At 28.5% G+C, this 22361-nt stretch overlaps 1 protein-coding gene across 2 annotated transcripts; it reads left to right on the plus strand.

Moving 5' to 3' along the window:
* The first annotated feature begins 7479 nt into the window (after positions 1-7479).
* AGK2 (guanylate kinase) lies at positions 7480-10663 on the plus strand. Of its 2 annotated transcripts, XM_068616617.2 has the most exons (11): positions 7480-7762; positions 8307-8348; positions 8462-8569; positions 8695-8768; positions 8843-8969; positions 9104-9466; positions 9626-9747; positions 9829-9964; positions 10047-10089; positions 10181-10283; positions 10356-10663. In XM_068616617.2, the coding sequence occupies exons 2-11, from the start codon at positions 8346-8348 to the stop codon at positions 10471-10473; spliced, it is 1197 nt and encodes a 398-aa protein (XP_068472718.1). In that variant the 5' UTR covers positions 7480-7762; positions 8307-8345; the 3' UTR covers positions 10474-10663. The 2 variants fall into 2 exon arrangements, with proteins under 2 accessions (XP_068472718.1, XP_090158673.1); XM_090302547.1 differs by lacking the exon at positions 8695-8768 and having other exon boundaries at positions 7501-7762.
* Positions 10664-22361: the final 11698 nt, after the last annotated feature.

Here is a 22361-nt window from a genome sequence, read left to right on the forward strand (position 1 = left end):
TTTCAAATTCATCATCTCTCTTGTATTTCTAAATAGGATTAGTCTTTTACCATACACATAATATATATATATATATATAATTGTGTATATTTTTTATTTTGTGGAAATTAAATAATTGATGTTGTATATGAATCATGCAAGAGATTGATGAATTAGTTTTATTCTAGAATTTCATGTTGAAATGTAGATTGAATTGATGAATTTTGATGATTTCGCTGTAATTTCTTTTTTCATTTCGATCACTCAAATAAAAAAGATGTTGAGACAAATATTTCTTTTAACGATTTTTACTAAAGTGACATTATGCTGCTCAAGCAATGATAATTTTGACTCAAGCGAAAAATCATGTTTTAATTTCCTTAGGTTGATTTTTGATCGATCACAAATACCTCACTAATGACCTTTGTATTATGAAATTGACGTGTTTTATGTTTTATAAGTGTTATATGTATATACAAAAATTGTTATAAGAAAATGTTTAAAGATATTATGTATTAAATTATAGGAGATACGATGCATGAATGTGAAATATAATGTTGCAAATAGCGAGATTGTGATTGATGAATTCATGTGTGATATGATTATCTAAGTAGTTACCGTAGTGGATATTATTGTCATCATTTATATGTGCCAATAGTTAATGATAAACAACTATTTAGTTATCAAAGTGTGATGTGAATATTAAGTTAGGAGATTTGATGAGATATCCAAATTCTAATGGGACTGATTAGAGTAAATAACAACATCATGTAATGAAGAGTCTATTGAGATATAGTAAATTAAGTTGATGACTTATTGACAACTAAGAATATTATTGTTAAACATATCGAATTAGTGGCAAGTGTTAATTTTAAAGTATAAAGTTAATACATTTATCAAAACAATTCATTATACTTCTTATATATAAATGTTTGATGTAATCTCTCAATAAATTATGCATTATTTATATATTAATTGTAGTATATATTTAATTAAAATATTATATATGTATGTATAAATAATGGTTTAGCTTTTGATACCTATTAATTTTGAAATTTTTAATATTTAGGTATATTTACGTATAAGTTATGTATAAATATGATTTTTTTTTTACATCTAACTTATACTTTATTCTATATGGGTGGTTTTGAAATTATGAGTTACTTTTTCAAGTGTTTGAAAATCTTGTAATAAGATATTTTCAAAAATAAGAAATCATATAAATTATTACAAAAAATTTATTAAATATCAATCAAAATTTAGAAATAAAAAATAATTAGTTACTATATTAACAAAATTAGACATTAATTTAGAGACTAAAAAATTATTGGTATCTAAAGTGGTTTCTATTATTAATAAAAAATTATAAAATAGTTTATAAATCGTATCTAATTTTAGCTACCTAGGTTCTAAATTGGTATTTAAATTACTAATATTTAGATTTTAAATTGGTCTCTATAAGAATAAGACTAGTTTAGAACGTAAAGTAATAAGTAGCCAAAATCTTGATAACTAAGGATTAGATACCAATTTAAAAAATATTTTATAAATTTTTATTAATAATAGAAACTATTTTAAATACCAATAATTTTTTTAGTTTATAAAATGATTTCTAATTTAGTCAAATAGTAACTAATTATTTTAGTCTCTAAAATTAATTTCTATTTAATAATTTTTTATAGTGAATATTTATATTATTTGGCTATCAGACTTGTAATTAACATGTCTTCTCTTTTATCTAATCTAGTTAAAAAGTAATTAATCATTTTAGTCTTTAAAATTAATTTTTATTTAATATTTTTTTTATAGTGAATATTTATATAATATTTGGCTATTAGACTTGTAATTAACATGTAATCTCCTTTGTCTATGTTGGTTTCAAACAACAGAAAGATAGATATGGAGTAAAGAAAAGTGAATAAATGTTTTTAAAAAAAGACATTAAATTATGAAAATCGAGAAAAAAAACTTTTTCTCACACTTTTCATCCTCGTATCCAAAGAAAATTTGATTTTTAATAACTTATAAAGTTAATTTATTATAGTTAAATAAAATGTAATAAGTATTATTTTATTTTAAAATAATAAATAATTAAATTTGTAATAAAATAAAATAAAACTAATTCAATTTTGATGATTTATTTTCATATACTTTTATTTTAAAATACTACTTTATTTATTTATTAAGGATTTATAATACTTTTGTATTAAAAAATTATTTAACTTTAATTTATGTTTCTAAAAATTTATTAAATATATAATATGTTTTATTATATATATGTTTATAATTGTTATATTAAATATATATTATAATTTTATATTATTAATTCATTAATATTTATATTTATATTATAATAAAATAAAATAAATATAATTAATTATATAATATAATATAATATAAATCATTATTATTAAAAATATTAATAATAAATTTATAAAATAATAATAATAATAAGATAATTAAAATAATTATAAATAATAAAAAATACAATTTGAATTACACCTATCACATCATTCACAAACTTGCATAAATTTTTTCTTCACTTTTTACTCATTTACCTTAATCCAAACAATCTTACTTTTTATTACATTTTCTTCTCAAATTCAGTCAAATCTCCTCCCTAAACAAAGTATTAAGCTTTTTATCTGTCAAAATTTGTATTTAACTTTATTGACTTTGTTTGATAAACAAATCTATTTTTACTAGTTATATCCTTTTTAAACACTGCTTCAAAAATAAATACCCGTTAGTTTTGTATTTTTTATATTTATTTTCTAAATTTTTTTTTATATTCGGTAACAATTTATATTTTTAATTTTCTTTCATAAGTTTGGAGTTTTAGTTTTTTATACAATATTAAAATTTATTTTAATTTTTTATCACATAAGGTATTGATAATTACACATAATAAATACTATTATTTCATTTTTATTTTGACTATCAGATAATTTTATAATATTTATTTTTTTATTTTTCACATTAGACTTTTATATATTGATACTAATGGATAATACATCACACTATTTTTTTACCCATTACATAAATTAATATGATGAAACTGTGATGTTTGGTTAAAAGTATGATATATTTATTAAATGTATTCTAAAGATAGTTTAACAGATGAATAATATAACAAATAAAAGTAAAAACAAGAATTTAAATAATGGATAGTTAACTAAAATTTGAAATACATCGAAATGTATTTTTATTAATAAAATAAAAATAACTAAATAAAATATATAGAGAGAGAATGTTAACATTTTTATTTCTGTCATTTATATTTATCTACTATTTTCATAAATAAATTTATTAAACATTCATAATTAATAAGTAAGCTAAAAAAAATTCGATTAGTTCAACAGGGTTTATTAAACATAGATTGCTTTGACTGACATGTTTTATTAAAAAAACAACAAAAATAAAAATATGAAATGTGCGAGTGAATTATGGTATTAATCAAAAAGGGAAAAGGTTAAAAAATCATGCTTTTATTATTGAATTGAATTTGGAATCCTATAGAATTTAATTAGAACCTGTATCGTTTGACCGAATGTATGAATAAATAATACCAACAATAAATATATGTTAAAGGTAGTTATTACTTCACATTGAATAGGTCAAAGGCATGTTGAAACACGTTTCCGTAATATCAAGAAACTACCATACACGACCTAAAGACCACTATCTATGACACATGTCTGGACAACCAACTATCTAGATCACGTAGGAAGAGACTCAAGTCAACCTATAAGAGGGACTTCTAAAAGGGGGAAATGTATGTTTTTGGTTTTCTAAAGAGACTAGATTATCCACTAGTACTGACTTGAGTCTCAGAGTGCAATCACAAATAAGAATTGGAAGAGCTTTGAAGAATTGGAAGATGATCAGCATGACAACAAATTGTGTATAACTTGGATTAACATTATTCTACCCCGACATCCACCTAATTACATAATCAAACTAATGAACTAAACTTAAATGCAATTAAGTTGTTATATGAATGAAATTGCGTATGAGATGGAGCATTTAAAAACTTGGCCATCACGATTGACCACGACTTCTTAAACAATAAATGAATATGAAAGTTTACTTGTATTAGAGACTATGCCACCACAAACAAAATAAAAATTAATGAATTTTTAGACGACGAGAAATAGAAAATGAGTCAAACCACTTAAAGCAATTTATGAATTCATTCACTATACGATTTTAATTAATTCTATTTTTTTTTCTATTATTTTACAAAGTTTGTCGTGTGTGCAATAATAACCTTCGTTATAATTCTACGACTTAAAATTATGATAAAATTAAATATATATTTATTAACATCTAAATTAGGAGATTTATTTAATTGAAAAGATTTATTTAGATGTAAATTTTAAAAGAATAAGAATGCTGTACTTTATTAGTATCAAATATTCTCATTGACGAGTATATATTAATTAAAATTAGAGTCTAAACATGTAATTACTAAGTATCGCATAATAAATAACTCATAAACTATAATTAGAAAAATATTAGAACCTATTATCTAGTTATTCTTACATGTTAAAATATGTGAATGTTATAAATAAGTAAACATTCTAAGATAAAATGTAATAAATATTTAATTATTATTGTATGCCATATGTATTAAAGTTAAAATTTATTTAAGCATCATAGTATAATCACATAGTATAATTACATGTATTTTTGCTAAGACTGAAAATCAAAAATTCAAAATCAGAAACCGAATATAAAAAATTGAGAATATGAAATACAAGGAATTATTTGTTTCTGCAGGAACAACTGCAATACTTTTTTAAAATTTCATGAATTTTTTTATGATTTATATTATATAATAATAATTTGAATTTTAAAGAATTTATGGAAATGAAATTATAATATTTAAAAGGATTTATTGAATTTAGAATAATTTAAATAATTTATGTGTTAAAAAGAATCATAACCAATCTGGATCTCTATAGTTTTTTTTTATAATTAAATACATCTTTATTTATAGTTATATAATGAAAAACTATGTGAATCAAATTACGTCATAGTCATAGTGGAAGACAATGTTGATATACAAAAAATCATCTAAAGAAATAAACAAACTTAGTAGGTTATTATAGACTATTTAAGTTATTGTTCAAAATATAAAGCAACTTTGAAAAAAAATATGTGAGAATGTGTTCAATAATTCACTATGTGAATGAAAAATGTCAAAACAACAATCATAATCAATGAGAAAAATAACAAATGAATGATAAGGTTTACATTAAAATATATATATGAAATTACAAATAAATTACAATTATCATTTTTTTCTGATAGTTTTTATGAAAAAATGTAAGAAGTATTGTACACACCTCTAAAATAAAAATATAAAAATGGAGGTGTCAACTTAAAAATTGTGATTAAAAAATACTAATCTCAATCACTTTCTTAAATGATGAGTAAGAAAAAATATGAATAATTCATTCTTTTTTTAGTATAATTAAAATGGAGTTAAGAAATGACGACCAGGAAATTCACTGTATTACACAATATTTACCTATTTGCACATATACTACATATTAAATTAGTATAAAAGTTAAGAAAAAAAGCATGAAAATTAAGTATTTTTCTCATAGCACTTTAAGTATTCAATAACTTACAATATTATTGGGTACGTGTCTCATCAATATCTTTGCTGTAATATTAAGATTCTTCACATATAAAAACAACTATATTATAAAAAAAACACGGATTAAACTAACAAAAATTATAGTATAATTATAATTAGGTAACATCATATATATATATATATATATTAAAGTATGAGTGAAACTTTACACTTTCTCGTACTTTAATAAGTATTAAGAATCCTTATTTAACCATCAAATAAGGTACTATTGAATTTAAGGCCTTCAATTTTTTTATGAAAATATCCACTCTCAAAAAATTATGATGTATTATGAATTAAATTAATTAGAATATTAGCTTTCATCAATACAAATAAATCTTGTATCTCTCCATGATGTTCTTTGAATCAAAATTGTACATAATTTTTAGTCATACTAGAGATTTGTAATTTGTCCACTAGTTAATGAATGTTCAATATCTCATTAAAAATCATAACTAATTTTGTACATGTTATCATAAATATGTGTACATTTTTTTTTTTATGAAAATGAACATGTCATAACTTCATACAATTATGTACTCATCTCTAAGACATATATATTCTAAACAATAAAAAATAATGAAAGAAAATACTAGATTGTACAACTAATTAATTTTTACATGTAAAATATGAATAGAAGAAATATATTAGACTATAACAATATCAAATCCATTTAACAAAAAATGTAAAATACTTTATTTAACTAGCCAATTCAATAAGATGTAGCTAAACATTCAATCATAATAGTGTCACAAAGAATATAATCTAAATAGTTAAACTAAAATAACCCTCCAAAAATATAGATAAGAAAAATCAATGTATTCTTTAAAAATAAAACTTTAATCATTAATCTAACTTGAAGTTTAACCCTTTTAAACACTCATATATGGTGACATGTACAAGAAAAAGTCCTTCTTTATTTTAGTATTAAACAAATCTCATGTCAATTAACAAGTTATATATCTAATTCCGAGATACCCCAAATTTTATCCAATTTTTTTTCTTCTATTTTTCTCAAAAGTTTGCTTAGCATATTATTAATGATAATAGAAAGGTCAAGAAGTTAATCAATAAGTTAATATATTGAAATGACTCTTTTTAATCTTTTAAAATTTTATCTGAACACCGTCAAATTTTATTATCCTTAAAAAATCATATTAATATTATGAAATATTATAATTTTTTAATATTTAAAAATATTGATTGAATATACCACAATTTTTTTTCATAAAATAAAGTTTTTTTAAATATTATGAAGTGTCAATTAAGCACACTCCCTAATGATAATCATAATCTTAGTTTTGTAATGGAAGATCATTATTGCACTATCCTCTAAAGTGTATCACCTTTTTTTTAAAGGAGTCAAATCCATTTTACTGAAAGATAAATCTCCAATTAGAAAGTGATGTTTTTCACGCTTTATCTATATCTGGAAAGATAACATTTATCAAGTAATATTATTTTAGTAAAGTTTCCTACATTCTCAGATCCCATTTTTCTTCTATTAAATTATTTAATGTAGTAAATTAATTTTTTACAAAATAACAGTATTATTTGATTTCTAGAAATTTATATAAATATTTTTAGAAATACATTTTATTAATAATGTAAATGTAATCATTCTTAAGCATTACAATTCCCAAGATTCATAGTTTATATTCAGAAGTCATAACTTCCACTAATGAAAAAGAAGAACAGAGTTAAAAAATTAAATTAAATGAATATTTGCAGTGAAAAAGAAGAACTGAGAGATGCCAAATGAATTTGGCTAAAGTTATTTTCAGAGAAAATGGGATTTCTGAATTTTATTTTTCAGAACAAAAATAAATAAAAGAGTGAAAAATTTACAAAATGAATAAAAAAAAAATGAAGAAGGAAGGTTCTGATGAGCACCGCAAAAGAAAACGAAAAAGAGGCCATTCTCCCTCCTTCTCTCATAATCCAAACCTGCCCCTTTTTTGTTTTCTGCCTACAAATATGAATCCTTCTCTCACATTTTCCTCCACCTTCATCTTCCTTCTCCTCTTCTTATTCTCTTGGTTTTGCTCCTTTTTTTCTTCTTCTGTTTTTTTCCTTTTCCTCACAACAACAACAACAACAACTCTCTTGCGCCGCTCAACACGCACCCTCTACAAGGTTGTTCATTACTTTCCCTGCAGCTCTTTATTTTTCCCGTTTTCCCAGGTTTATTTAAGGTTGTCGGTGTCAACCTCTTCCAGATTTCGGATTTTGTCGCATTGCGATCTGGGTTTTGTTCTTTTGATCTTTTTTTCTCGTAGCGTCGTCTTTGCTTCATCTCCTTCTCTGGGTCTTCTAAATATCTGTTTTTGATTTGTTGGGCCTGCTGGGATCCTTGCTGCTTTTTGGGTTTGAAAAATAAAATGAAAATTGTGCTGTGCTTTTCATGGTGCGGGATCAGAGAGATGAATTGAGAAAAAGAAGAAGCTTGGTGAATTCCTGTCACGTATTTATATAGTTTTTGTTTTTTCTGGAAGGTGATGAAATCCTAGTTAGTCTCTGTAAGTTGTTTAGTTGGGGTCTTTTGGGTGTTGAGTTTTGTGTTACAACTTGTAATGGAGTTTCTGGACTGTAATTTCCTTTCAATGGAAGTTTGCATATATTGTTAGATCTCTTGGTAATTTATATGGTATTAATCTCTATTTATTTATTTTTGGTTCAGGGTTTAACTTAAACCAGGATTGTGGGCTCAGATTTGTCTATGGTGAGCCTCCCTTTTTTTTTCTGCTATTTCCTTAAGGATTGGGTTAATTTGTCAAATGTGGATCAAGGTGGTTTTGCTTTAATGTGTCTAATCTCTTTGGTTGTGATCGCTAGGGAAAAGCACCAGCATTGCTTGTTGATGACCTGCAGGATGGGGCTCAGAATGGCCTTGAATTGAAAAACGGAACTTGCAAAGCAACTGCTACCGTTGGTGATAAGACGGTGAGTTTATGTAATATGTTAATTTAATGATAATTTGTATGTATGCTGTTGCTCATGATTAGATTAGTGTCTAGCCAAATCTTCTTCTGCCTAAAGCAAAAAGTGGGCCTCCATTTTTTTGACAGTATGTCATTGGTGGAGCTGATGATGGAACTTTGTCCATTGAAGTTCAAATTTTTGACCGTAATCTTGGAGAATGGTCAGTTTAAGGTTTCTCCGCTTCGTAGCTGTTGCTCACATGCTTTTGTTGCTAATATCTATTTGAAATTGCAGGGTTCGTCCCACTGTGAGGGGCACCAAACCCGTGTCGTGCAAAGGCCTTTCGGCAGTACCTTTGGAAGACAAAATACTAATTCTTAAGAAGGGTTCTAAGCCAGATGATCAAATATGGTTCCTGGAGGTTGGTGTTTCCCATACACAATCCTTGGCATATTCATATTTAAACAAAATTTATTGATGCATGGAAACACCAACCATAGTAGATTTCTGATTATTGCCCAATATAAGTTAAATGTCTCAATATGCTACTGGCAGGTTGACACCCAATATGTTAGGCAGCAGCAAGAATCTTTGGGTACTGAGGTGGTTGCATGGAGTAAAGGTGTGGTAGGAAATGCGGAGAAGCCTGTTGTTATTAGTGGTCCTTCTGGAGTAGGCAAAGGAACATTGATATCAATGCTTATGAAGGAGTTTCCCTCTATGTTTGGTTTTTCTGTGAGCCACACCACCCGTGCTCCGAGAGATATGGAGAAAGACGGGGTCCATTATCATTTTACTGAGAAGAGTATAATGGAGAAAGAAATCAAAGAGGGAAAGTTTCTTGAGTTTGCTTCTGTCCATGGAAATCTGTACGGAACTAGTGTTGACGCTGTGGAACTGGTGGCAGATGCAGGGAAAGTAAGTTGCCTGTGCTTAACTATTATCATGACTCATTTTATTGGAACCTTTGTTATTATGGGTGTAATATTATTTCAACGTTGTAAGATTATTGTCCTTTAGATGTTATTTTTAACTTGTCATTATCTGAGATAATGATTTTGTTTTTAATTGTTTCAGAGATGTATTCTTGATATTGATGTTCAAGGTGCAAGATCTGTGAGGGCTAGTTCTCTTGAAGCCATATTCATCTTTGTATGTCCCCCGTCAATGGAGGAGCTGGAGAAGCGCCTTCGTGACCGGTGAGTTGTTGTAACATGGTGATGCTTTTTAGTTCTCAACGAGACCATGATTTTGTGCTAAATTCAATACTTTGAAATCAGAGGGACAGAGACTGAGGAACAGATCCTGAAGCGACTAAGGAATGCTGCTGCAGAGATTGATCAAGGAAAATCTTCTCACATATTTGATTTCATCCTGTACAATGACAAACTTGTTGAGTCTTACGACAGACTTAAGGTATTTGTTTCTAAAACGAAGACCTCCATAATCTCTGAGATGTTTTATGACCATTAATTTTCCTTACTATCCATTGTTGCAGAAACTATTGGGACTTGATGATTTTGTCACTACTCCTAAATCGGGTAAGAATTATCCTAGTAAAACACGATATGTGGTTTCGCAATTTTAAAGCCATGAAGATTAATTGATATATTTAATCTGTCAATGGAACAGGCCCTGGAGAGATTGATCTACCAATTGACCATTCAGTGTCAAAAATTGACAACAAAATCATCATAAACCGCATCTCCTCAGGAGAGAAGGAATCAAAGAATTTGTAAGCATCTGAACAAAAGTCACTCATTTGGCACTAAAGGGTATCAAACTGACTTTGTATTTGTCTTAACAGGATAATATTAGATGTTTCCTCACTAAAAGGAGGTGCTCCTGGGCGGACCAGAGGCCTAAATTTCCAAGCCATTGGCTCCTTCTCAAATGGCTTGACTGAGATAGAGGGACTTAGCTAACATTCAATGGACTTGGCCAACTAACTTGGTATTGAGAAAATGTGACACGTGATAAGGCATTAGATTCACGTCATAAAACAATTTTTACCCTTGTTGCGTTCTTAGATTGTTATGACTATTGAATTGATTTTCCCATTCAATTTGTTGGATACACTTGATTTATGTCATCAATATCTTTATTAGATTCAAACAGTTGTATGGCGCTAGTTATGCAAACGTCCATTTACTTTTCTGGTAACGACACATTCCCTCAGGAAGCCTTTGCCCCATTTTAATACCATTAGTGTTCCAACCTCCAAAGGGCTCTGCCCCATTTAAATTTTAGCCCCTACATGTAGTTCTTGATCCCCAATCATTTCATATCTTTGAGCATTTAGTGAGAGAGTGCTAGAGCCTTGTCAACTTGACCTACCATTCGGTGGTCCTCAACAGTTTTAAGTCTCTGAAGGCTATTTTCAGACAGAACTGATAAGAGGTACAATGATAAAATGGGCGTAGGTTTAAATAATCAAGAATAACGGTGAAGTAAAATTCCTGAATACTTGAATTGAGCTCTAGAAAGAAAATATCAAATTTTGTACAAAATAGTTAATTATGCAGGAGGGGAGCATTATGCCAAAATGTCACGCTTATAAAGAATGATCATGCTTGGTCATACATACGACAGAGAGAAGAGATTGTAATGTGGCTAACTTGTGGAATCGTATGACACAACCTTTTATAAGGACAAGAAAAACGTTTTCTTCCTGTTTCACTTTCCCAAGCTTTGGCTTGTTATGCAGATATTTGGGAGTACGTGGACAAAAGTTTCAAATTATACTTCCAGAACTTCTTTCTTGAAATTTTAACACATATTAAGAACATGACAAATTCAAACCAAACAATACTATGAATGTAATAGACGAAGCCAAGTTTTCAAGGATCTTCAGAGTCTACTTGAACTACCTGTTGTCCATGACAACTGACAGCTTGGCCCATAGCAGAATTTGCAAGAGAGCAAGTCTTTCCATGCATACAGACACGGCATTTCACTTTTCACGTAAAATACAATCAAAAGGTTTTAGGGTATGATATTCTTACTGCCTAAAACCTGATTGAACACCAATTCATGAATTTTGTTTTGTTACACTGCATTGGAAAGTAAGATAAGAGAATAAAAGCATACGCCAGATGTATTTTTTTGTAGTTCTACTTCATCTCGTGTCATTGATAGTTCTAGAACATTAAAACAAACACAGGTTAAATTAGAATTAGGATGTATTTTTAGTCATTACAACATTTTTTGTACTCAACCAGTTTGTACCTTTTCGTAATAAGTTTTCCCTTTTCTTCCAAGGGTAATTTTAATTACACAACTTGGGGGGCACAGTGAAGAGAATAATTGGCAAAGGTGGTTAATGCAGTTTTCAGTTGAGAGTCGTGAAGCAACAATGAAAAGTGGAGTCATAATGGATACCGACATAAGACAGATGACAAGAGTGGTTGTGTCTTCCGAGGTGATGTGTCGCTTAAGGGTTGGTTTAAGAAGTCTCACAGGTCGATTACTTAGCCGAAGCTATTGCAACTTGTTTTTGAAGTTTTTGCAATTGCAAGGTCACTATTTTTCCACATATACTGTGAGAATTATAATGAGAAGTTTTGTAGGTTTTTATGGGGTTGGGATAAGTTTGAAGAACGTGGAAGGGTGGGAATGAATGGTGGAAGTTTGGTAGGGTAGAGCAGAAGCAGAAGACATGACCCCAACTTGTATGGTGGTGCAAGTTGGCACCTTTTGGGGTTTGGGTGTGGGGTTGAAAGAGCTTCACGGGACCAAGTTAGGCACTGACGTCGCAATTCTCCTTTTCTTTCCCATGCCAATACCAATAGCAAAAGCAAAAGCAAAAACAAACACTTGGGCTACGGTGCAGTGTGGGGATACTTCTAAAAACAACACCCATTTTCACACTCAACTAATAATTCCCATGACTGTGACTATGCCATAAATTCTTTTACTTCCTTTTCATCACATAATTCACATTTTCTAGTTTTTTTTGCCATATAATCGTGCTTGCGGAAACATGTGTTCAAATCCTAAATATGCGAAAATTGGTTGGATTGACCGCTATTAAAATTGTTTAACCAACGGAACAAAAGATCTGTGACAGACTTAAAACCTCTCTCCTTACATTATTCTAATTTTATTATAATATTTGTTTCCCACTGAGCACATTTTAAAACAAACAATCTTAAGAGAAATAAAGCATGTTGCAGACTAATCATCCTACCTCTGTGTGCTAATATTTATTAATAAAAATAATCTTATATGTTTTAAAAAAATACAAGAATGTCAAATATTGTTGGAGATCCCACATATCGACTATGGTAGACTTTAAGCCTAACTCAATCCCATAAAATCGGCTCATGTATAGAGAGAGGAAAGAAACATGAGGATTTCAGAGAGAGAAAGGTACGAGGGTTCACATAGAGGGTAAAGTTGATTGGTGTTTACCGGGTGTTTTTTAAGTGGTTCACATGGTTAAAAGAAAAAAACGAGAAAAAGAGAGCACGGAAAGATAAAGCAAAAATAAGTGCATTAGAAGAAATGAAAGAGAGAAAAAAGTAAAAAATAATAAAAAAGTGGGAGACGCAGTGAAGGAATTTAAAATAATAAATGTAACACTTGTAAACCACTTATCACATAGATTCCTATTTTTGGTAAAATTTTCATTTTTAATTTTGATTTATTTTGAAATTTTGTTTTATAATGTTGTTATTTGTCAAAAGTTTTGCTGAAGTTCTCTCCATTTATATTATATTATATATATAGTATCACAAAACAAAAATAGGAAATGGCCTTGCAGTTGTAAAACGTACCTTATTTAATTTGTACAAGTAAACTCACATCTTGCCAATTGGTATTTAATTTAAATGACGTAAGCAATAAAATAAGTAAAAAAAAAAAAATCATGCTGTCGTGGTTAGGTGATACTACCAAATCATTATCATTGGGAAATTTTGTCTTCGGTTATGGGTTATGGTATGGTTGAATATAAATGTTCAAGGATAACATTTATAAAAAAATATAAAAAAAACTATTAAAGCAAAAAAGAAGAGATGTAATAATCCACCATAACACTTAATGCTAAGATCATTTTAATAAAATGTAGGTTATATATATTTAATAAATTGTATGTCTCGAATTATTTTAGAATTTATAATTCGGTTCTTAGGTTAATTTTTTTAATTAGAACTTTGATCTTTTATAATTTTTGTAATTGAGTCATTGAAAACACCACAAATTATTATTTTCTCTAGCAATTTCGACATGCCAAATTGATTCTATGGATCTATATATAAAATATGTAGAATATTAAGAATTCAATTGCAATTTTATTTAATTTAGATGAGTAATTAAAATTTCTAAAATGCTTGTGGCCAACTAATGTATTAAATCAGTTATTAATTCCGTTCTTTGAAACTAGTTTTGTGATGATAATCCATGAAATAAAAACTCCCACTTCAACCTTCCAGGAATATGAAGTTAATCCTTAGAAAGTTAAGCTGAGATGGGTGAATAACAGGTGTTTAGGAAATTGTTTTTTTTTTCTCTTTTTATTTTTTCTATACAAAATTGTGCTCTCATTTAAACATAGATATTAGATATTTTGACATCTCATCTATTCTACACTACTTTTATATAATTTTTTTAATAATTTTTAAATTATATTATTTTTTTTAGTCATTTATTTAAATATAATAGTTTATTAATAAAAAGAAGTGTTTGATGTTTAAAAAAAATATTGTCCAAAAGATAATTTTGATTTGATTTTTACTCATAGGATATGTATACTAACATCTGAGTAATGTTTTTCTTCTATGTAAAGAACATCAGAAATTTATTGATAGACAAATCTCATTTTCAATATTATAATTATCTCTCTGTCCTAACATGAATTAAAATGAATAATATCATTATAAATGGTTTAAACAATTACCTCAACACACAGATTGCTTGTTTATTTGAATGTGTCTCATGAACATGAAATGCTATTATTATAGGATTTAAATATGTTTAACTTTTAAAACTATGGTTATTTTACAACTAGTTAATCTTTAAATCAAAGTTTATTATGTTTACATAACTATCTCTCCCTCTCTCCCTTTCTTTCTCCCTCAATAAATATATATATATATATATATATATATATATATATTAAAGTTAACTTATATACAAATTACTGATATTATTTCTTTTATTAAAATTGTGTCATATGTTTAAATTTTATTTATGTGTCATTTTAATTTAACTAAAATCGTTTTAGAATGATCAAGTTTTTATATTAAAATATTTTAAATTGAAATTGTGGTAAGATATAGTCTAAACTCAACATGATTTATGATTTGGCCTTGCATATCTTAGACTCAATCTAATCACATTTTTTGACTTGTATTTAACTCGGTTCAACTTGACATGATGCAAACTTAACTTGAATTGGGCTTACATGACCCACCTAACTCGACCCAATGTAGGCCTAACATGACTCAACCGACCCAATCAACCTAACTTGCACCAAATTTGACTAACTTGACATAGTCCCAACATGAATTGACTTAACTTACGCTCGACTTAACCCAAATTGATTTAACTTGATGTGGCCTCAACCCACCTCGATATGTACCTAGCTCGACTTGACTGGGCGTGATCCCAACCCAAGACAACTGTATTTCGGCTCAACCCAACTCAACTTGACCAGGGTCGGACTTGACTTACATTGATGTGAGCCCAACCTAACTTGGCCTAACTCGAGTCCGACCTAACCCAACTTGATATGATCCCAACTTGACCAGCTTGGAATGGTCTTAAATTGGATTAACTAGGTTTGACATGACCTGACCTAACCTATACTAACCTAGGTTTGGCCTTGCCCAACACTAGGTGTGCCCGACCTTACCCAAATCGATCGGAGGTAGATCTAGCCCAACTTAGGTATGACTCAACTCAGTAAATCCGACTTGAACCAACATGGACTCGACCTGACTTGACCCAATATGGTGTTAGCTTAGCCATGACTTTCCAACTCTACCCTTCCGTGAGTATATGTTAAGATTTTCCATTTGCTTATTTTTTTTTCATTTTTTTTATACCCGATTGTAAAATCCATAGCACCCCTTACAATATGTATTATGAATTATACAATCCATAAGGTATTTTAGATTTAGAAATATCTTCCAGATTGTACAATCCATAATACATTTTAAAATTACATTCCAAATTATACAATAAAGGATGTTATGGATTATAAAATATGAAAGGTATTTTTGAATTTGGAAACACCTTCCAGATTCTATAATCTGAGAGGTGTAAATAGAAAAAATAACATTTCCTACAAAAATATCTTTTTAAAGGATAAAATATTCTTTTCGTTTGACCTATGGATATGCCAAAGAAGCTATATAGTTACAAGAAGAAACAACCTTAAAGTGGAGAGTTTCTTCCTGCACCCCTACATTTTTCTTCTTCCATCCCCAAAATGTTATGCAAAGATAAAATTATTTTTATAATTTTCTAAAAATCCTAAAACACAATACCCACGCTCTTTCTTCTTCTTCCTTACGAACACCACAAACCTACTTTTCCTACATTTATTTGCCTTTCTTTGCGCACGACGACTTCATCTCATCGCACAGGAATCGTGAGGTGCGTTTCACTTGGTGGTGGCTCGGTGGTCTCTCCGGCAGCTTGGTGGGGATTTGGTGGTGTCTCTTCATCTCATGTCTATTGTTTTTATTTTTCGGAATAGTGATTCCGCAACATAGTCCCAAATTGAGTGATCCAAAAGTTTCCTTGATGAGTGTGTCTGAAAGTTATTCGAATTGAAATGCATTCCAGATCCACCAATCTGTAAGCCAAAAAAATGAATTCCAGATCCACCAATCCGTAACTAAAAAATTGCTTCCAGATACAACAATCTGTAAGTCAACAAATTACTTCCAAAACACCCACTCATTCGGAACACATAAAGCTTTACTTATGGAACGACCAATCTGTAGATCATATTTTGACTTCCAGATTGATCAATCAGTAGTACAATCTGGGATCTCGATTTCCAGGAACCTAAAAACATCATAAATACCCAACCTTTTAAAAATAACTCATTTCTTGCCTCTTAAAGCTAACCAACACTTTTGTAATGCAACTCACTTCTCCACCTTGCTCCATGCAACTAAAATGAGCCTCCACCGATGAACGAATAAGAAGAACAATGGCAAAGAAACTCATCCACGATTCCCTTTTCAAATAAATGACCAAGGCTGTTTTGGGAATTTTAAAAACTTTGGGATACAGGAAAAAAATGTAGGGGTGCAGAAAGAAACTCTCCTTAAAGTGGTGATTTCTTTTTGATTTTTGTGAGCCCACTTTGTTCCAATGTTCCAGCCCAATTAATGTCATCTAAACACTGTTCAATTGTCCTCATTGGTCTGACCAATTAACATGTCCTTCAACCTATTTCTTGTCAATTTTGCAAACTTCAACTGGGGGAATCTATTTCCAAACCCGTCTACACTTTTTCTTTGAACATTTTGACAAAAATACTTTTGCTAAAGCTACTTTTCATAATATAATTATGATATAATATATTACGGAAAATAGCTCCCGTAATGTACTAATCTAGAACTTTTTAATTTTCTTAAATAACTTAATTTTAAAAGTTGAATAACTTGACAAATAAATATTAGATCAACAAGTCAAATAACAATAAGTCAACGTAGTTATATATGATATATCAAATGAAAAGTACAAGCCAAATTAAATGCAATGAAAAAACAAAATATCCGATGTCTGTCTTATCTCTCTAATATGGAACCTATACCAATATGAGATTTTAATGTATCTTGTCTAGTGTTCAAAGTGTTACTCTTTTTAACGGTCAAACACGACTGAAGTAACTTAGAAATGCTAGCATATCATTGGTAACAACAGAAATTTAACATAATTAAGCATAAACAAAATGTGATTGTCATTAAATAAATAGTAAATGAATATATATTGACTGGGGCGAACTCAACCAAGGTCGAGCCGAAAGGTCAAACCGAAAAGATAAGGCGAAAAAACTAAATAAAAATAAAAATAAAAATAAAAATGAAATTGTTACTATGGCAAAGTCCATGAAACAAGCTCAAATGTACATGTGTAGCAAATATTGAGTACAAAGAGAAAAAGTCCAAATAACCTTTGAGCCCAATAAAAGAGTAGTTTAAATAGAAGGTCACCTCAAGAGATAAGGAGAGTGAATTTATCTGATCATTAATTAGTACCAATTCAATTCTGATTTTGGCATCGAAACACCTTTCAATACACACACCCATCTATGAGAGGAGACCGAGACCAAGAATTGAGAGATCCAGTTGACCTAGTCCAAAGAAGTAAGAGTCTACAAACCAAACTCAAGCCCAACTCAGAGGAATAATAGACCGAAAGCTCAGACCGAGAACCTGCACCGAGAGAGATGATCGAGAAGTCAATTCGTTGAGAAGAAAAAAGATTGTTTTTAGGTCCTTGCAAAAAAATATAAAATAATAAAATAATATATTAGACAAACAAGTAATACAATGTTTGTTTGCTACTTCTTACATGTTTGATTTTCAGCTGGGATAGTTAAAACTTCACTTAAACTCAAAACTTGTATGTTGGTTAATTGAGTTCAACTAAAAGTTTGAATTGTTTCAATTCAAAACTAGTAAATAAAAATTAGCAAGTATGCTTTGTACAGTATTTCACTTTTTGGTTAGGTATGGCATCACAAAGCAATCCATCTTTGGATTCTCATTTTGCTGCTGCACATGCTGTACTTTTATTTCCATTTTCTATTCTTTTTTTAGCACTGTCAAAGGTAAGAATGACAATGATAATGATAGGCAACATTTTAATTATCTCTCAGGTTATTCTTTCTAACAGATATGCAACTTTAATCATATAAAGTAAACTGGACGCTTCTGAGTTCATGCAGTGCCGCATAAAGAGCATATATACCTATCTATAATAAGACAGAATTAGACTTCCCATAACATAGGTTGTAGCTACATTATGTGTGGAGTGTGTTATTGCAAGGTTGGAATGGCATCAACTTCAAAATATCCACTGAGAAATTAAATGTTTCTACATACAATAATCCAATACTCATGCTAATTGAGATCTGAGATACAAAAAATACCCATATATTTATAATATTTTAATTACTTTTCACATAATGTTGAGAATCGAAGTAAAATTTATTATTTGTATCAGTGATTTATGTACAGTGTGCCTGGTATCTACAGAGTGTCTTTTATCAGTATGGTAGAGATGACAAAAAGAAACTTGAAAAGAGGTGTCTAAGGACCAGATGAAGGAATATTCAAAAATAAAAAGCATTCCCTTCCACATTCAAAAAGTTGCTTTTTTTTTCCTCCTCTTTCTTTATATAGCGTGGAGATAGCACTAGCAGAAGAAAAGTAATATTATTAGGCTAGTTTAACTTTAGAAAGATATCATATACATATGAACACATATTCACCAAGCAAAGTATCTATTAATTAGTCTACTCATTATAATAATACAAATTACAGTGATGAAGCCAAAGACAATCAAATTCTTGAGCAGGCCATACATATAATTTCCTAAATGGCGTCTAAGTTATTTGATAAAAATTGAAACTGCATTATAGCCTGAGAAAGGTAGAGACATTAGATAACTGATAAATCAATTTCACACCAAAAGAACTTTCATGGCCTAGAAATTTTGATTTGTTGCACCATACACCAGCTAGAAAAACTAAAGCCAAAACCAGACAAGTGTAAATAAAAAAAAAGTCAATCCTATGCAATGACAATCAGAGTACGTAAGTGCACACTGCAAAATAGTCTCAAACTTTGTCTCTTCCAAGGATCAGCTATTTTGACAGTCAGCTACTGAACTGAACTTCATACTTTCTTGGAACTAAATTGAAGCTTCAAGCTGAAACATTTCAGAGTGCAGAAAAGAAGAACAACTCTATATCTGGTGAAGCAAAAAGTGCTACTGCAGATCTATTTGATGAGCAATTGGGTATTGCCAGAGTCCTTCTCTTCTTTGGAGCTGGTGGACATGTTAGCACCTCTGGTATTCTGAACCTTTTAGCCTTTGGTGTAGCACAACCACTTGAACAATCATCACCATTACCATCTTCCGCAGCATTCCTAATACCTTGGTCTTGGGAGCTAGAAGAAGCAGTGGCATGCTCACATGGCCTTTTCATTGATCTTTGCAGACTTGTTTCCTCAAGCTTCTGCCACTTGATTTGAGTTCTTGTGGTAGAGGTTGACGCCATATCAGGTTCTGCTACAGCTAAACCTCAAGGGTCCACGCTAAAACACTAGCACAACTCTTTTTGTGTGAAAAAGTTCAGTTTGCACACATAGAGTGGACACAGAATAAGACCCTTACTTTCTTTGATTTCAGCCAAAACCAAGTGTTGTTGATAGAGAAAGTGAGAAACCATAGATTGATCACTCAGCTGAAAATACATATTCTCTGTATGAGAAGCATATGAAGGAATTTTCAAAGCATAAAACTATTTGAGAGGTTGAAAAGTTTCTTGGCCTGCCATAAAATATAATATATATATCAGATAGGTAAATATGAAATCCTAAACTACTACCACTAGGAAATTTATAATGAACTTTTATTGAAAGTGTTCAAACAAATGTTGATAAGATAGAAAACTCTCGAAGAACCCGGGCCAGCTTCCTCTCTATGAACAAGAATCACACCTTTTTGGTGGAGGTTATATAGGGTATAACTCTGATTCAGTAGTAGTGCTATTTAGGAGATTAATTAAGTAAACGAAGTGTGTTAAAAGATACTTAATTAAATGATACAACTTTTAATGGAAAAGTTAACATTGCAACCAAAAGTTGCAGAAGCCGCAGCCAAGAAAAGATAAAGCTTTTAAAAAAACAATCATTTTTCTTTTCTTTTTAAGTGGATGATTAAAGAGAATTTTTTTAATAAACTTTTGAAAGTGATTTTGAAATTTTATTCTGTCAAAAATCACTTTAAACGACAGTCCACAGCTAGATGGTTGCATAATTTTGTTTATGTTGTCAATATATATTTTTTTGTGAGGATATTATCAAAAATCATTTTAAATGTTTAAAGTATTATGTAAGAAGTTAACAATCGTACAATACATTCATACATGATAATCCAAGCTATAATTTTGTTTTATTTTCAATATACTTATTCTCACACAGTATATTCTCAGCTGTGACTGAATTTCTCGTATAACATTATTTATACTTTATTTTTTTATTTAATATTTTTTTTTCTATCTAACACCATTTTAAAAGTAAAAAAATAATAAATTAAAAATTAATAATTTTAATTTTGAATGCATTAAAAAATTATTTTTAATGTTTAAAATAGTTATTAATGAATAAAGAAATAAGTTTTTACAAAATAAAAATAAAAAAGAAATAAATTAAAAATATTTACTTTATTTTTTTTTTCAAATGAAGAAAATAATAAATTAAATCCTACAACAACATAAAAGTTGAATCTATAAACATAAATACTTAAAAATGAGTAGACACTTCAATATTATATGTGTGTCCACTACTAATTAATACTAATTGACTTTTATTTTTTTATAATTATGTCCTGTATTTTTTACTTGAAATTAACATGATTACATCATCAATAATAATAAATAAATATTAATTTTTGTTTATAGATTCAACTTTTATGTTGTTGTAGTATTTAATTTTTTATTTTCTTCATTTTTAAAAAAAATTAAACTAAACAATTTTAATTTATTATTATTTTTTTATTTTGTAAAAACTCATTTCTTTATTTATTACTAACTATTTTAAACATTAAAAATATTTTTTTTTTATGTATTCAAAATTAAAATTATCAAAGAAAATTAATTATTAATTTATTTTTTTTTACTTTTAAAATGGTGCTAGATAGGAAAATAAAAATAAAAAAGTGTTAGATAGAGAAATAAAAACAAAATGGTAGTATATGGAAAAATAAAAGTTTATTAGGGTTATATGAGGAATTGAGGTAACGGTTAAATTTATTAAACTTTTATATAAAAAAGAATTATATTTTAAAAAAAATATTTAATCATATCTATTGAAGATGATATTCACATTTAAATTATCTTAAAAGTATTTTTGAAATAGTAACATCATGATTGAATTAGGCCAGACTTGTTTTCAATTTACTGAATTTAAAATATATATATATATATATATATATATTTGAGTTAAACAAATATGTTTATAACCATGTCATTGGTCATATGGGCTGCTGAAATTTTTCAGAAAGTGTTTGTTTTTGCATTTCCTATCAAAATCAAAACTACTTTGTTGTAAATTATTTAATGTGTAACAAATTAAAGATTTTAACAAAACTATATAAATACATTAGTCATTTATATTTCTAGAAAACTATAAATATGATCGGAAAAGGATTCCTAATTTTCAAATATTATGATTCTCGGAAAAAAAATATTTCTCTAATACCAAACATCGTCTAAGTTTGTTAGAAATCAATATGATATTTGTTTCAAATCAATATGATATTTGTTTCTTTTTTGTTAACTTTAGTTTAACCAAATTTAATTTTACAAGCTATATTCCAAATATATTTTCAATTGTTTTAGGTTCACACCATAGTAAATTCCAAATGATAACTAATGTAAAAGAATAATTTTATGCACTAAATTTGTGGAAAAACATATGTATTAATTATAATTAAATATTTGAAAGCACATTACTTCAATTAAATTTCTAAAAAATATATTTATAAATTATATAAAAAATTATACAAATTAAATAGGTAAATGAATGAAATGCGCACGAAATCTTGTTAACAAAATGCA

Source organism: Phaseolus vulgaris, chromosome 1 (genome assembly GCF_051622355.1).
Source record: "Phaseolus vulgaris cultivar YP4 chromosome 1, ASM5162235v1, whole genome shotgun sequence".
NCBI classification, from domain to species: domain Eukaryota; kingdom Viridiplantae; phylum Streptophyta; class Magnoliopsida; order Fabales; family Fabaceae; genus Phaseolus; species Phaseolus vulgaris.

Bases quoted from the DNA above. Each gene is read 5' to 3' on its own strand.
- AGK2 (XM_068616617.2), top strand. The intron at 9,467-9,625 runs GTAAGTTGCCTG...TAATTGTTTCAG, and splicing joins TGGTGGCAGATGCAGGGAAA to AGATGTATTCTTGATATTGA. The intron at 10,090-10,180 runs GTAAGAATTATC...TCAATGGAACAG, and splicing joins TGTCACTACTCCTAAATCGG to GCCCTGGAGAGATTGATCTA.